This window comes from Dendropsophus ebraccatus, chromosome 2 (genome assembly GCF_027789765.1).
Source record: "Dendropsophus ebraccatus isolate aDenEbr1 chromosome 2, aDenEbr1.pat, whole genome shotgun sequence".
Taxonomy (NCBI): domain Eukaryota; kingdom Metazoa; phylum Chordata; class Amphibia; order Anura; family Hylidae; genus Dendropsophus; species Dendropsophus ebraccatus.
The window spans coordinates 51,397,417-51,415,682 of record NC_091455.1 but is presented as its reverse complement, the minus strand read 5'-3'; the positions used below and the strand labels follow the sequence as shown (position 1 = coordinate 51,415,682).

General features: G+C 40.0%; 1 protein-coding gene across 2 annotated transcripts in view; it reads right to left on the bottom strand.

Moving 5' to 3' along the window:
• Positions 1-1,233: 1,233 nt before the first annotated feature.
• Positions 1,234-18,266, bottom strand: part of CYP7B1 (cytochrome P450 family 7 subfamily B member 1) — a 151,938-nt gene continuing 134,905 nt past the window's right edge. For both annotated transcript variants that reach the window (XM_069957535.1, XM_069957536.1), the window contains exon 6: positions 1,234-7,400. In XM_069957535.1, coding sequence (XP_069813636.1) covers positions 7,104-7,400 — 297 coding nt within the window. In that variant the 3' untranslated portion in view covers positions 1,234-7,103. The remainder of the gene's footprint in view (positions 7,401-18,266) is intronic.

Genomic DNA, 18,266 nt, shown 5'->3' with positions numbered 1-18,266 from the left:
TATTTAATCATAACATCTGTTTATTCTGAGCTTAGGAGTTAGGGCGCGTTCACACTGAGCAAAACAGGTGGAAATTCCAAGCAGGACCCACGCCACTGACTCCGCTCAGAATCCCGTCTGCCTCAGTGTCTCAATGTGATGTCTTGCGTGCCTCCGCTCTCCGCTCAAAGAATTGACATGTCACTGTAAATATAATTTGCACGTACCTGTGGTACAATGTATTTGTAATATTGTGTTGTGTGATGACTCTATGTCTTGGATCCGTATTGTCGGACAGGTGGTATTCGGTGCAGCAGCCATGCCCTGTCACAGCAGCTGACAGTAAGAATGATTTGTTTATCGGTAAGTGCCAGAATCAGGGCCAGAGCACAGCACAACAATGCTGATGGGAGTAACGGATAGAAAAGTGTGTTTCAGTACCAAAGGTCTGTGTGCACATGGTCTACATGTGAAGGATCTGTGAGCAGCTAGTGTGGGCTAGTATGCAGAAGTAGTGACTGTGGACTGAAAGGCTGGAGCACCATTGCAGGGGAGCTGGTTCGTTGCAGGCTGGACTGTGTTACATGGGGGCCTGTAGTACTCTGCACAGTGAGTTTCCTGTTACAGTCTTTTAGGAGACCCACATGAGAGTTGTCAGTTTGTCTTCACCAAGGAAAGCCTGAAGAGCCACAGACAGATGGTGAGCTGACCTAGGGGAATCTTGACCATGAAAGTGAGCAGCTTGCAGAACTCTGGGCAGGTTGTCACCGGGGAGAGCATTGTCTGGGAGAGGTTAGACCTGAGGAATCTGCTGCACTATGGGAGATGTAAATCCACAAGGGAGCATTGGGTTGTGCTTATATCCAGGGGAGGCTACAGCTGTGGGGAGGAGACAACGAATATAGCTGGTAGACAATGTGTAGCAGGAGGTTGGCTGCCATGAGGTCTATAAACTGGCATGCTTGGTTCATTCCTGAAGCATTTTGGATATTCATAGGAATATGATATAAGGGAAATGGTTAGAAATGAGTGACCCCTTTCCTGTGTAGACAATGCAAAATGTGTTATAGAATTTAGGTTAAAGTGTTGGTGAAACACTGTGAATCCATGTATCATAATGACCTACTGTACGTGTCATGTATCATGTCTCTAGTAAGAACACCAAACCTATATCAGGCTACAACATGTAAGGTCTTAATGCATAACCATGCTTAAATCAACACCAAAAAAGAAAAGAAAAAAATGCAAGACTAATTTTAACCAAAATAATATATTTTATTGAAAAAAGAATACTCTACTAGAATACTCTAGTAAGAACACCAAAAACTATTGAAGCAGCACTTTTTTTTATGTAAGTTCTAATTAGCCCCACCCTTTTACAGCATGTGTAATGGATAAGAGGGGAACGTGGTTATAGGCCCTTAAACAATGTTCACGCAATGATTTTAAACAGCCATTATTTGATACTCAAAATAACCGTATTAAATAACGGCCGTTGTTTAACATACAGTACTTTAGAGGTTGGTACATAATTCAAGTTAATGGTCGTTGTTTCTATAGACTTCAATGGAATTCATTGAAGCCCAAAAACAATGGCTATTATTTTAATAAAGAAGACAGTGTGTGAACATGGCCTTATATTGCATTACTATATGCATTTAATTTACCGTGTGTGAACACAGCCTTAGGGTTCACACTGAGCAAAAGGCAGGAGGAATCCTACAGAAGTCAATGGAGCTTTAATCCCGCTCGAATTCTGCTCAACTTTTGCTCTTATTCGGTCAGAGCTGAATAGGAATTTCAAGCAGAGATCTTTCCTCTTCAATTCCTTGCCTAGTGTGAACGGGCCCATAAAGTTAACTTTAAAATAAAGTGTGGGGTCAATTTATCACAACTAGTGTAAGGGAAAAACAAGTAGTGTCATCCAAAGCAACCAATCAGTTTGCTGCTTTTATATTTGTAAATAATAGCCGCCTTTTGACTGGAAACTCCTTCACATTCCCTTGTACTAGCTGAGATGACTATGACCCAGTGTACATATTGCATGAGATCAATGCTCCTTGTATGAAAAGGCTGAGTCTTTCTCCTCCTGTCAGCAGCTACAGTATAGGGCCTGGAAGCACAATGTACTGTATATAAGTCACTAAACACAGCTTGTAAGACATCCAGTTTGTGACTAGAGGCTAGCAGCTGGGACATGAAATAAACCTGAGGCAAGATATTAACATTTCTGTTGAGTACCCTAAAAATGTTCTTCTATACCAGCCAGAGAAGGAAATGTTAAAGAAAATGCTGAGAGAGTGGGAAATGTAAAGCAGCTGTACAGAGCTCAGCATATCCGGCACTTGTACTGGTCTTCTTTGTAATAATCATCAATGCTACAACTATGGTGGCACCATACCTTATGCCTGTGTATGGCCAACTTGAAGGTTATTCCCATGGTATTTTAGTGAAGTGTTGCTCTCCTCTCAAAATGGAAAACGCAACTAAATTAAGATAAACCTATTTCTACCTTTTCTCCTGATCCAGATTGGTGATCAGACCATAACTATTCAAATCAAGAATTGTATACGTTTACATAATGTTAATGATATCTTCTTCTAAGAAATCATCTAAGCCTTTTTAAAGCCATCATCTCATAGCAGTAGCGTAATTTGGTGGGGGCAGAGGGGGCGGCTGCTCCCGGGCCCACACAGGCAGGGGGCCCACTGAAGAATTTGCCAGTTAATGCTGTCTGCAAAAACTATTGCTTTTGCAGGCAGACCTAACAAATGTCTATTGGCTGTAGGTGGCCCCTGGCCAGCATCCAGTGCTCCTGGGGGGCCCACACGGCTACTGAATGTTTTGTCTGACCATTTAGCTGTATGTGCTTGTATGCGAGGAGAACATACAGTTGAATGCAGCAGGATTGACAAGGCAAGGAGAGCATTGGCTCTCCACCCTGCCAATCACTGTTGTGGCCACAAGAGGCCATTCCCTCCCTTAGAGCTGCGGAACATGAGTGATGTCACTCGTGCGCTCACAGAGCAGGGAGAGAGTTGACATGAGAAGACTACAGAACTGCAACCGCACAGCAGGTAAGTATGCCTTTTTCCCCCTTAGTTATAGAGGAGACCTATGGGGGTGGGGCCAACTCCTCAGAAGGATGTTCTTTATGGGGGTTGGGGTACGGGATGCATTACCTACATGACATGGTGCTGGAGGGGATGCCTACATGTAGGATACTACCTTTTTTTTGGGAGGGGGGGTTATCGACTATGTTAGGGTATAGATGTGGCCTTTTTACTATATAAGAGCATAGAGGAACCCTGCAAACTATATGAGGGCTAAAATTGGGTCTAAATACTACATGGGACCATAAATTGGCTGCTCTCATATACCCTGTACACCATGATTATCAGGCTGCTCTCATATACCCTGTACACCAGGATTATCCGGGCTGATTTCTCCTACATATTTAATGTATTGTCATGTATTGTTTCTATGGATTAGTAAAGTAATTATTCTATTTAGTTATGTTGCCATAGTCTGGCTTTTTTGTATATAGGTTATTTAGTATAGTTGCCTTGAACCCCATGGGACTATTTATTGTTATTTCTTAGTATTTGTACTATACATTTACTCTATTAGTATTGGCGATATACCCTTTGGGTGTTGCTAATTTGGTCATTGACCATCAGCTATGGTGTAGTCCTCATGCTGCCCAATAGATATTAGACAGATAGATATGAGATAAAGAGAAAGAAGAATGGATGGATGGACGACTATTAGAAAACAAAAATCTCTTCTCTCCTACTTGACAAAGGGGCAATTTATGCCTTGAAACGCGTTGTTTATGAGACCATTAAAATTCATGGTTTTACTTCATTAAACCTGAAGCCGTGAAGCCCCGTCATTCTGGCTCCTGTGGTCCCTGCCTACCCCAAGGATCCGACACTTCATCTACCATTCTCTTTTAGTGGAACTAAGCTGCACTACCACATCCAAGCTTTGGGGGAGAGTGGCGCTGTTTCTGGAAAAGGACAGCTATGTTTTTGCAATGAGCTTTCTTTGTGACCCAGAACTGTCTATTTATTAGCAAACTTAGGTTCATCCGGGACTGGTGCAATAGCAGGTATCTAGCTTAGTTTGTGTAGATATACTCCAGCCGATATCCATCTGTTAGGATTTAGAGGGATCCATCTACCATTTCCAGTGGTAGACAAGACTTTAGACAAGACTTATTCCCCTTCCATAGATTTATTATTCTGTCTTATTATTCTTGTGTATTTGTACAGTACCTCTTGTTCACATAATTTTACTCCATTTGTTTGTGATTTTATATGTGATTTAAATAAAGTGATTAATATTTCGCCATTGAAGTGGTGGTCTTGTGTATAGGATTTTGTGTTGGGACCTGGGCCAGGTCCGGTGGTCTTTGTAGGAGTCACCCTGTCTCATAGTGTTGTTATCCTCATCTGAAGCTATTTCACAGATCTTATAATAAAGGCTTGCCACCATCGGAGATTGAACCTTTACTTTTCAGAGGGTGGGTGTTCCTCTTTTTTTGGAAAGGTTTTAACAAAAAATTGCTTTAGAAGATATTTCCACTATGGGAACATGCCATCCTTTATTGGAGAAATCTATTATTATCAATAGACGCCTGCTAATAACGTTGCCTTTCCCTGATAAAGGATGGCACGTTCCTGTAGTGGGAACATAGCCTTAACTGTATTTTTGTATCCATTAAACAAGTTGATAATGCCCCCACTATTCTCAAGACTCAAACACTTGCAAATTCAAAAACAGATATAGGCTCACACAACGTCAAAAAAAAGGAGAAAAGTTGGCCACTATTGCTATTTAAAAAGACGTCCATTATTGCCACATTTTAATTGACTTAGTCAATGGAATGACGGACGTCCAATGCACACAATGTATTAAATAATGAATGTTTTCTTCGCGGACGTCAAGATAACGATCAATTATAACAAAATTATTTTCGGACGTCTATTGCACACAGTGGACGTTATTTTTTGTTCACACACAGATTTTCTTTTTTCACTGCCTAATTTTTACTATTAAATTCAATGGACTTTTTAATTAAAGACACATCCAAAGGGCAGTTAGTTCACCTGAACTAGAATAATGTACCCGCAGAGGCTGGACAACTAAATGACAACCTAAATGACGGACGTAATTTTAAACGGAACTGAAAAAGCGTTGAGTGAACATAGCTATATCCAGTTCTGTGGCCCTTCTGAATTGACTGCTACTTATTATTATTTTCTATATTGTGCAGCTATTGGAGGGGAGGGGGTGCAGAGTTTCCACTGCGCTATGAACACATTCTGAATGCCTATGTGGATCCATGCTAATAGACAAAACTATTCTTTGTCAATTTCTTAATACATTGCTATGGAAATAACAAATAATAATGTACTTGGAGACAGAAATGAATGTGCAGAGTCAACACTAGGGGGAACTTTGGAGCTAAACTGTTTATTTTAATAATGGAGTTATTTGCACAAACAGTATTTACTAGGCCCCATAGCTGTGGCTAGTAGCAGCTACCGAGGAGTCAGGGTTAAAGGGGTATTCCCACCTCAACTAACATAGTAAACTTGTAGAATTAGCTTCTGCTAATACATTTATTTTGGGAAGTTGTCTACTCCTGATGTGCTGCTCCTTTTCTCCCATTATTGACAGCTCTTTTTCTAGGTAACAACGCACAAAGCTTACAAAGCATTGTCACCTACATTATAGATAGATAGATAGATAGATAGGAGATAGATAGATAGATAGACAGACAGATACACACACACACACACACTTAACAGACAGACCACTGCTTATAGAGCAGGGAGGTGGTTGGTAACCTAGACAATGAGCTGTCAGCAATAGGTTCGAAAGAGCAGCATATCAGAAGAATTAGGCAAGTTTGCTAAAATAATGTGTTTGCAAAGGTACTTAGCTTGACAAGCCCTACAGGTATAGCTATATTACTATATTACTTAAGATACCACAGATAACTCTTTAAGGTTGACAGCGATTCCGTAAGTATAATGCATATATCCGGGTCTAGCGTGGGTGGGGGGAAACATGGGGAAGGGGGCCATTCACTTAAGTAACACACATTACAAAGTTGTATAACTTTTTAATGTGTGTTATTTAGTGAATAAATGCTTTACACCGCACTACCCTTTAACAAATAAATCAGCACAGACCCATGTCATTGGAAATAAATGTTATTTGCTTACAAGTTACAGGGTTGTCAGTGCTTCGGTAGAAAATAGTATTCACAAACTTAGTGTCATACAATTGGGTTCACACTGACAACTCTGCTCCTAGTCAGCACTTGGCTAGTGCTGCGTTCACACGGAATGATTATCGTGCGAATTGTATTGTACGTGTAAACACAGCAAACGATCAAACGACGAGCGAGAAATTGTTCATTTTGATCTTTCAAGTTCTCAAATCGTCGTTGATCGTTCGCAAAAAAATTCGCAGATCGTTCCGTGTGAACAGTCGTTTGCCGATTTAACCAATGTGTGAGATAGGCTTTAAGCGATTGCAAAACGAATTTCCGTACGATATATCGTACCGTCTAAACGCTGATCGTTATGAAAAAAAAAAAACGTTACACCGACATTGTTAATCGTACGATCGGGCGAATTATCGTTCCGTGTAAACATAGCATAGGAATTGGTGATTTGTAAGGATAATGGAATGCTCAGGGTGGAGTTTCCTTATAAATATGTTATGTCCTTTAAACTATAAACCAAATTGTCTTCTAGCAATCTGCCATCTTAAGTAATAATGCATCTACCATACTGAAAATGTATGACATGCTAATTTGATGTTACAGTAAAAGGTCCAGATTAGACATATTGTAATTGAAGTGATTAGATATGTTGGCAACATAGGCTATGTTCCCATTACAGGAAAATATCGGGGAAGGCGGCCGGCTTGTATCATAGATGAAAAATTAATATTTATCATGATCATTATTCTATTTCACAAGATGGCTGCCTTCCGCAGTTATTTTTGCTTAGTGGGAACATATTCATAGAATGTTGCTCATAGCTTTACATTGATATATAAAGTACTTGCATTTCCTAGTTTGAATAATGAAATAAAATCAATCAATGATCAAATTCCCGTAGTCTAAAACGAAAGCAAATATCAGAACTAGGTAGGAGTATTCCGAGTCCCGAACGGCTGTTATCTTGGCCAACTGGCTTCTGATCGACTAGTTCCATGTCCACATATGTGAGAAGAACAGCAAGAAACTGTTTTATTTCATTCACTGCAAAGAATCGGCCAGGACACATGGAGGTACCAGAACCAAATGGCATCAGGAAAGCTTTAAGTTTTTTGCCCTTTTTGTAGAATGCTGTTTTCTCCTTTCCATCTTCTGCAAAGCGATCATATTTATATTCCTGGGGAGAAAAAAATAGATAGAAATTATTTACTTAAAATTTAAATGCAATAATGCAACATTTCTACCCTTTTGATGGGGTCTTCTTTAAGCTTGATCAGAACTCCCTCACCTGAATAATAACATTTTATATGTACTAATCAGTATTCTTTTTTAGATGTTTTCAATCGCTGGTCTTTCTAGCTGTCTGTGGAGCAGCAAGTATAGAGTGCAATGGGCGTCAACACACCCATTGTCTCCCTCTGCCTTCTGTCAATACTCTAGCCAATGCCATTGTTTCTCCTCCCCCTCTCTATGATTTCTATTTAAAATGTACAATTAAAAATTACAACTAGTATTAACAGCAGTAACAAATAGTATTAGGTAAATTTGGGTTGGATTTCCACCAGGTAGTCTTAAGGCCCTATTACACGGAACGATTATCGGCCATATTTGGCCGATGTCGGCCATTAGGGCCAATAATCGTCCTGTGTAATTGAACAGAACGATCAGCTGACATGAACGATGTCGGCTGATCGTTGTGGTCGTTTGTCTTTCAACATGTTTGCGCTCGTTTGCTCCTCATAGTCGCCTCGTGTAATAGGTGCTTTCGTTTTTAGCAGTATTAACTAGAGTTGAGTGAATTTTGAGCCCGAGCGTGCAGCATTTGAGTAGCAGTGGCTGTTGAAGTTGGTTGCAGCCCTAGGGAGTCCTGGAAAACATGGATGCAGCCTATGGCTGGCAAATTAGATATCCATTTCTGAGAAGTTGATTTAACAATAATAATTTGTCTCACTTCTTTTTGTCACTTTAATTGAGAAGGACCACAAAATCCAAAAATGACAGGAAAGCAGGGGATGCAACATCACATACATGGATGAGTTATTGTTCACTAAGCCAATAAGTAACCTGGGTGGGAAAGTGCCCTAGTCACTGACTGTCCGAGAGACCAATCACTCAGCAGAGCTGTGATATTGCAGCTAGAAGAGCAGGGTACGTGGCGCACCCAGTTTTTGGCAGAAAAATCACATCTGGAGTCCATCAGCAGAACCCTGGAGCTTTGCTACAGAGGCATATGGACGGGTGAGTTTACATTGTTTAATTTTTTTCCTACACTCCCCTGCCTTTCTCCCTTTTTTAAATTTGGTGGGACTTCTTTCCTTTGTGTGCAGTGGGGAATTCAGATGCGGGCGCACGGATGCCTTACAAAGTGTGAACATGGCACAAAGCTATTAGTCTGCCAGCGAGCCAGGGAGTTTGTGAGGGTCTGAATACTCAAACCTTGACCAATCACCACTGATCAGGAGAATGAGTAGGGTGGTGCATGCAGTAATGTGCTTCATTTCACTGCTGTGAGTAATCTCCAGCCAGTGGCCCCATAGACTTATAATGAAGCTGCCTGGATGGAGATTGCTGCAAGATTGTAAGATGGAAGTACACACTTCTCCCATCTTTTTAAACTGACCATGGGGATCTTAGTAGACCTAGACCAATCAAACATTTTAAAAGTTTCTTTCAATGACAGTGCCCATTTAAAGGGCTACTTCTGTGATTTTTTTTTCTTTTAAATCAACTGGTTTCAGAAACTTATACAGATCTGTAATTTAATTCTATTAAGTATTCCAGTACTTATAAGCTGCTGTATGTCCTGCAGGAAGTAGTATATCCCCATAGAAAACCTCTACTTTTCTGGACAGTTCATGACATGGACAGAGGTGGCAGCAGAGAGCACTATGTCAGACTGAAAAAAATACACCACTTCCCGCAGGACATACAACAGCTGATAAATACTGAAAGACTTGAGATTTTTAAATAGAAGTAAATTAAAAATCTATATAATTTTCTGAATCCAGTTGACTTAAGGTTGACAATAGAAACTAGAGGATATCATCATGAACTTCAGGAGTCATAATTAAGATTTAGAAGAATCACTGTTAATCTGCCAACTGCTAGTTTTAAAGGGAATTATTGTTAATATTGAAAGAGAATGGTGACAGGAGTCATATTAGCGAGAAAAAAAATGTGTACACCTGAATCATAAAAACTATTAGAAAGTATTAGAAAAAAATATTTAAGCACAGGTTGGAGCTATGAAATTCATAAAGCTTATAGCCACTGGGTGAGAAAATAACACTGAAAATAATTATAGAGTAAACATATCACACATACAACAGGAGCTCACAGTCCGTGTAATCACACTCTGTGGGTATAGAAAGAATTACCAAGAACAATTTCACAAGATTCAAATCCCTGGCGATCTCATCCATATCACTGTAACTAAAACCTACTGCAGGACTTATTATACACCTGCCTTTTTTTGGAAGAAATGTTGTGCAACCCTCACATGTACACACATTTTCTATGAGATAAAGCATTCATTAAAAAAAATAAGAAGTTTGAGACAGGCTACTGCCATAAACTGAATTAGTGGGGTTGTCGAGGCTTAGAAAAACATAGCTGTGTTCTTCCAGTAACTGTGCCACTCTTGTCCTCAGTGAAGTAAAACACACACTGTAATACCACACACTGGACAGGGGTGTTTTTGCAAGAAAACCCCTTAAAAATGTGTAAAACACTGGCCCTAATGTCACTGGATGGCTGCTTTCTCCATTGCTGCTTTTATTTTCAAGATATGATTTTTTAAAATGCTTGTGGACTTGACAACTGAGAGCTCATCCCCTTGGAATATACAAAAACAGTTTTTGCGTATTAAAAAATTTTCAGGGGGCAATGTATCGATGGTGATTGGATTTTTTTTGTGCTAATCTCCTTGAGCTCAGTGATTGCTGTGTTTTGCTGGTCTACTGTTCACTTACCCCAATAGCCAATATTCTACTCCACACTGATGAGGGGCAATATACCTGAAACAGCTGTCCGTGGGCGGATGCCTGGCTTTGGTTTTCCCTTGTCATGTTGCAATACTCGCAACTGAGTTAGACTATGACGCTAAAGGGGCCACCCTGGTATATCACTATTTGTGTCCTAATACTCACAACTGAGTTAGGGCAAGTTCACACAGAGTAAAAGAGGCAGAATTCCGCCAGTCTGTGTCACACAGGCTGTCTGTGGGAGGGCTTGCACGTCTCCTCTCTATGCGCCTTTGATGCTAAAGGGGCCGCCGTGGTATTTCCCTATTTGTGTCCTAATACAGGGTGGTTTGGTGATCTTCCCACTGGGAGGCACCTCTTAGCAATGGGCTTCCTTCCCAGGAAGAATATCTGGCTTATTCCCGTGTTTAGAGACTCATAACTGAGGCTCCACAGAGGCTTTTTGCATATTCAAATTTTTTCAGGGGGCAATGTATCAATGGAGACAATAGATTTTTTTGCTGATTTACTTGAGCTCAATGATTGTTGTGTTGTGTGCATCGCCTGAGAAGCATGTTTTTTTTCTCTTCAAACACATTAATGTTAGAGCCAAAGAGGAGAATTTACCAACAGTCTAAATGTGGGTTTTTTGTCAAAAAGTTGTTTGCTCAAAAAGTTGCAATTTTTGGTACCTGGTCTGCCCTCCAAGTGACATATGTGTGCCAACATTACATCTTATTAGTGATGAGCAAATAGCATGCTATTCACGCTATTCGATTGTGTTCAAATATTTGAACAATAACGCAGTAAAAAGTCAATTCGCCCTCCCACCCCCCTGGCGCTTTTTTCCAGCCAATAAACATGTAGGGGGGAGGGACAGGCAGTAGAAATAAGCAGGACTTTAAAAGAAAAACAACAACCTCTAACTGTGATTGGCTGGCTAAACTATGTCACCTCTTGAGTATAAGAATAGGGGATTTCAGATTCGTGTCACTTGCTGGTTGGAGCTAGAGAGGGGCAGACTGTATACCAGGAAGAGTTAGCATTTAGGTGAAGTAAGGTAGTAAGGGACCCCCAAAAGCCCTTGTTGGGGCTAAAAGGATAAAAAACATACACAGGCAGTGTGTTCAGACATCTACTGATCTTGCTTCTCAGGGCCGTATTAACAGCTGCTGATGCCCTAGGCACTAAACCTGAAGACGCCCCATCTTGGGGGGCATGGCGGAGCCTGATTTCAGCCACATGCATTTCTCTACATGTAGAAACATTTTCTGAATCACGTTTTTCATGGTTTTTAACTGCTTAAAACATAAACAAACTTCCACATTGAATCAATGATTAGAGCAGTCTGCATATGGCCTGAAGGAATTCTTACCACAGGATTGGTAGATTGGTAGATGATAGCTCCAGGCGTCACATTTACTGGATTACTGTGACTGGATAACACCGCCATACCAGATCTGAACAATTCCACCATACACACACACACACACACACACACACACACACATATACACACACACACACACACACCTTGAAAAGTCACCAGATTTACTGGCAAGTCTGAATGGGAGGTGGGAGACTAAAAAAATTAAAACAAAAAAAATAGTTTCCTTCCCTTTACTCCTTGGTGCTGCCCCCCTGCAGGGTGCTGTCCTAGGCACTGGACCACGGGTGCCTAGTGGTAAATACGGCCCAGATGCTACTACTGATTTGTGCAGTCTGCATCTTGTAAAGAAAATGAATGGCTCTTTCATTTTATTATTGTAAAAAAACAATTACCGTATATATCTGGTATACGGCTGTATACTGTGCGGGCTAATACCTGTTATCTAGCTACTACTTATTGCGCAGTCTGTGTCCTGTAAAGGAGTTAAACAGCTCTTTCATTTTATTATTGTAAAAAACAAACGTATATCCGGTATACGGCTGTATACTGTGATTGCGGGATAATACCTGTTATCTTGCTACTACTGATTTGCCCATAGACATCAATGTAGAAAAATGTGGACCATAAAAGCATGCAAAAACATTTTTGTGGTATTAAGGGAACATTTTCTTTTTTTATAGCAAATCAAAAACTTATTGAAGAGACTGGGGCTGAGCATAATACCAGTCACAGCGCCCAGATGTCAGCATTTCCACTAAATATTGAAGACCATCTAAATGTTATTCTTGCCAAGGTCTATATATAATGGATATTGTTCGACTATTCGTATGAAATTAAGAAGAAAAATACGATGAACCACAAAATAGACAAACTAACCATAAGGCTGTAGTAAAACAGCCTTCATAGAAATATCTGAGTATATATGAGCCTTTGTGTAGAGTATCTTATTTGTATTTCAAGTACAATATCATTTAACACAAGATCTGTTAATGATTAAGTACACTATTATAAAAATACATACATAGGCACTTGGCAAGTATACATGGGCAGCTGTATTGTATTCCATTGGTTCTGGTAAATGGACAGCAGTCTTAAGAACGTACTAGGCTGACAGATGGTTAATAATTTAGTATACTTTCCTGTTCAAGGAATAAGCTGAAAAACAGTGATAAATATAGCTAATTATACAGTACATATATGTTAAAGGTTAATTCTAAAATCATGAATTTATAATGAAATGCAAAATAGATTGTATTATTTTAGTAATTACGAAACCGTCAACATTGGAGTCGCAGAATGCAGAATTTCCTGAAAATCATAATCCTGGTTAATTGCTGAAGCAACGTTGATAATGAGGACAATGGAGTTATGGTGATAGGTGGGGAAAGGACCCAGTGTGCAATATTGTTATGTAATTCTTATACTTTACACAAAACGTCTAGACACACTGTTTTATCTGGACATACGATAATTCCCAAGTATGCCAGCATGTACAATGCATAAGACCTTTTAACTTATTTTACATTTTATGTTATGGCCTTGTGCAAAACAAAAAAAAGAAAAAAAAACCCTCAATTTCTCATAAGGAGAATGTGATTAGTGAATTTTAGAAATTTTTGCTATTTACCCATGAAAAACAAAAATTTAGCAGGACATAGGTTATGTTCCCATGCCATTTTTTCCTCTGCATTTTTAAAAAGAAAAGATGATGTCATTTATTTTGAGTTTAAAATGATGTCCGTCATTTCGCTGTTTGGCCACCTGTCAATGTAATGACGGCTGTTGATACATTACTCTAGTTTGGGTTAAATAGTTGCCCTTTGGATGTGTCTCTAGTTGAAAAGTCTATAAAATTTCATAGTAAAAACGGTGAAAGGACGGTGAAAAAAAAACTGTTTGTGAACAACTAAAAAATAACGTCCAGTGTTTGCAATGGAAGTCTGAAAATAATTAAATTGTGGCAAAATCTGATGTCTTTTTAAATAGAAAAAGTGGACGTCTGTTTTTTTTACATAGTGTAAATATAGACATAAGGTTTAGACCTATGACACTTTAAATTTAGCTCCACTGCCTCTGATTTCTCTTGATCAACTTTGAGATGTTTCTGCACCTTGATTGGAGTCACCTGTAGTAAACTGAGCTGATTGGACATAATCTGGAAAGACTCAGCTCTGTCTATATAAAGGCCCCATTACACCAAGAGATTATCGCCATATTCAAGCGATAAGACTGTTATTATGGGGTTGATCACCCACCAACCCTGTCCCACTATGGTGCCCCATGCTGGCTGTCTTTTACTGAGGAAAGGCTCCTGTCTGACCTCCATGTTGACTACTGTTGCTCCTGCCCTTGACTCCATGTTGGCTACTGCTGAGCCTTAACTGGCATCCATGTTGACTACTGCTGTGCCTGCCGTTGCCTCCTTGTTGGCTACTGCTGGGCCTTAACTGGCATCCAGGTTGACTACTGGTGTGCCTTCCCTTGCCCCCATGTTGACTACTGCTGCTCCTGTACTGGCCTCTGTGTTGGCTACTGCTGCTCCTGCCTGGCCTCCATGTTGACTATTGCTGCTCCTGCCTGGCCTCCATGTTGGCTACTGCTGCTCCTGACTGGGCCTACATGTTGGCTACTACTGCTCCTGCCTGGACTACATGTTGACTACTGTTGCTGATGCCTGTCCTCCATGTTGGCTACTGCTGCTTCTGCCTGGCCTCCATGTTGACTACTGTTGCTGATACCTGTCCTCCATTTTGACTACTGCTGCTCTGGTACTGGCCTCAATGACTATTGCTGGACCTCCACTGGCCTCCAATGACTACTGCTGCTCCTTCACTGCATTTGTGTCCTTTTTTTTGCATAGACCCTGTAATGGTGAATTTACTGCATAGACCCTGTAATGGTAAGTATTAAAGTCTAAAAAAAACCAAAATACACTACCCCAGTATCATATAGATGCTTTAAACTATGAAATCTGAAGAAATCCGAAATTCGGTCGAACCGAAATTTCTGGAAAAATCCGAAAGTCCCGTCGGAACGAACTTTCGAAAAGTTCGCTCATCTCTAACCTCATGGTGCTTGTTCTGGTAAAAAGTCATTTTTATCACCTGTGGATTGGTATATGTGGGCGGGGCCTCATGGCCTATGTGCCACATTGCTCCGCCCCTAGCGACACTTAGCCCTGCCCCATCTGTGATGTCATCGCCGGGGGGGGCTAAGTGTTGCTAGGAGCGGAGCGATGTGGCACATATGGGGCGAGGCAAGGCCCACATATACCAATCCACAGGTGATAAAAACGACTTTTTACCAGAACAAGCACCATGAGGTGTGATATAAAATAAGTAACGAAAGCTGTAACATTTACCCTTTACACCTGTGGAGAGCAGTCAAAATGCAAATAGGGGGTGACAGTGTCACTTTCACACCTATTGTTTAGACTGTAAAGGGCACTATGACCCACACTCACCATTTAGCGGAGTGGAGTTTGAGGAAGAATGATGTCTTACCACCCACCATTAGAGGGGAGCCAATAGAGGGGGATTTGATGCCTAATTATTTATACTGTAAAGGACACTGTAGACCATAATCACCAACCAGATTTGGGAAGGTACAGCGTGATGTGGATAGTACAAAACCAAGAGAGAGTAGCACCTGCTACGATGACTGTATTATGGCAGAGACTGGGCTGACAACTGTTTTGTTTTCACATAACAGATGTAACTATATAGTATAAAGGCCCAGGACTCCTTTTGAACAAGGTCATGTGACCAGTGGATTATGGAGTCAAAAAGAGGTAAGAAAAGGGAGGAGTCCGACTAGATGGGTGGAATAATTTATTTAACAATTAGTGGTTGGGCCTCTTCACTTTTGCTTTTCTGTGAAGAAATTAGAGACCCAGGAAACCTTACTACACCCAAGAAGGCAAAGAAGCCTTATTACATGGCTCAATCCCAAGCTGATCTGCTAGATCGATGTCCATGCAGAACTTGCTGTAATCAGCTGTTGACCGTGCCGTGCACCTCCTATTACATGGAAGCTCCAAGACTGATCACTGCCTCTAATACATGGGGCGATATCTGTCTGATTTGGTAGATTTTGGCTCTGTGTAATATGGCCCTTAGTTGTATCTATATTGTGACTATAACTGTTATAGCCTGCTTTTCTGTATGGAGGTACAGATAGAGCCAAGAACCTTTAGGCTATCTGTACTGATCGTGAGACTACGAGTGTTACAGCATATAATAGCAAGTGCTATGTTTGCACTTTCAACATCCCTTTTCCCACATGCATAGGGACCTCCACGTAGGTTTGCCTTTAGCATTTTGTTTTTAAAAATAACTGATGCATCTGCATTACAACTATGGATGAGCGAACCCCAAGCATGCTTGGGTTTGTCCAAACTCAAACTCTCTGCATTTTATTACCAGTCGCTGAAGAAGTTAGATGCAGTCCTAGGGAGGCTTGGAAAACATAGATATAGCCTATGACCATGTTCACACTAAGTATAACACCGGCCATTCTGTGACCCGGCCGGATCACCGAACGGTGGTGTTTTTGAACGTATGTGTTGTATAAATCATGGCTGTTGTTGCAAATTGCAGCAACGGCCATGATTTATACAACACATACGTTATGTGAACATGGCCTATGGCTGTATCCCTGTTTTCCAGGCAGCCTTAAGTGTTTGTTTTTTCTATTATATACAGTCATTGACCTAGGATGGACCATCTACTAGTTACAGCATACGTAGATATAAGAGATAGATCCAGAATGTTCACACAACCTGATTAACTTTAGTGGGTGTTCACAGTCATAGATTGTTCACACAACATTTAACAGCGTCCGTTGCATAGCAACGGATTCTGTTAAACTCTCGTTTGCCAGGCTGGCTTAAGGACGTTCCTGCAGCCAATACCTCTGTATCGGCTGCAGGAACGTTGTTTTTTACTATTAATTTGCGGTAACCATCTGGTGTGCCCGCAAATCAATTAGCCATTTACTGCAATGTAATGTATGGCCGCAGCCGCACATTACATTGTGTGAACAGCTATTATTTCCGGACTCTGTTCAATGAAATAATAGGCAGGTACATTTTTTTAACATAACGATATGTGAACACAGTGGACAGCATTACTTTGACTTTAATGCAATGCCGCCCCTACCATAAAGAACGGATGCTAATTCCATTGCAATCGGCGTTCGTTTTTTTACGTAAAAATTACATTGTGTGAACATAGCCATACAGAGATTTATTTGCAAACATTCCCTGAAAAAGCAGGGAAATTGATAGATCAATTATACTGTAAAGTAGTAGGGGATAAAATGATTTTTTACAAAAAAAAAAAAAAAATATATATATATATACGAAGTAATTACTATTTCTTGTGGGTTTTTTGTTTATGTGTATTTTCTAATTATATATTTTTAAGTTAATAATAATTTTTCTTATATATTTTAATAAAACAGCAGATTCATTAACGGTCAGTTTTGACTTGCATCCCCCCCATCCTTATGCCATCAGCTGTCAGTAAATATCTTGCCAATTTCATTATTGTTTCATAGAACCAGAAAGAGCTCAAGTAAAGATGATAGCAGATGGTTATGTAATCTGCCTATTACAATTTGCTCAAATATCTATAAAATGACACCCTTTTTTCCCTGTCACAATGTAGAAGTCGAGAATTTGAGGTAACACTCCCATCATGTCTACAGAGAACAATGAGAATTGTATCTCGGTCTTGGTACATTTCATCTCTTTTATTTCATATTGATAAATGTAGAAACTTGCGGTGAACACTAGCAGGCGGATCCTCCATGCAACAGTTTAGTGGCAGTGACAGATGTATGAATCTTGATAAGCTTCTTTCATACATTCAGTACAGATTTTATTAGAGCAGAGGTTTAATCAACTAACTTACATTGTTTATAGAGAGGGCTTACTCCCACCATAAAAATTATATTTTATATTGTAAATACACTACTCAATATCATAGTATATTTTTATGATTGTCTTATTGGTTGATTGTAGTTTTCCTCTTCCAACTATATATATACTAGAAAACCCGGCGCTTCCCGAGTATGAAGTGTCAGTGTGTTAAGTAGATTTGTTCCAAGGTCGTCCAGGAGGCAAATTTATGCCATTTTTTTTTTGTTTAAGGGGAAATCGACAGGAGCCCTATATATCCCTTTATACGCTATATACCCCAACAGTTCTGCACAGTTTATGTAAATTGTAGGTTAGAAATAAACTAAAAACTTTAAACTAAAAACTTTAAACATCCTAAATACCTAAGAGCCAAACTGAGATGTCATCATGTGATCAGACTGTATACAGAGCCTGGTTATATTCAACATTGGCAGTTTTATATACAGAGCCTGGTTATAAACAACATTGTCAGTGTTATATACAGCCTGGTTATATGCAACATTGTCAGTGTTATATACAGCCTGGTTATATGCAACATTGTCAGTGTAATATACAGCCTGGTTATATGCAACATTGGCAGTGTTATATACAGAGCCTGGTTATATACAACATTGGCAGTGTTATATACAGCCTGGTTATGTACAACATTGGTAGTGTTATACAGAGCCTGGTTATATACAACATTGGTAGTGTTATGCTGAGCTTGGTTATATGCGACATTGGCAGTGTTATACTGAGCCTGGTTATATGCAACATTGGCAGTGTTAT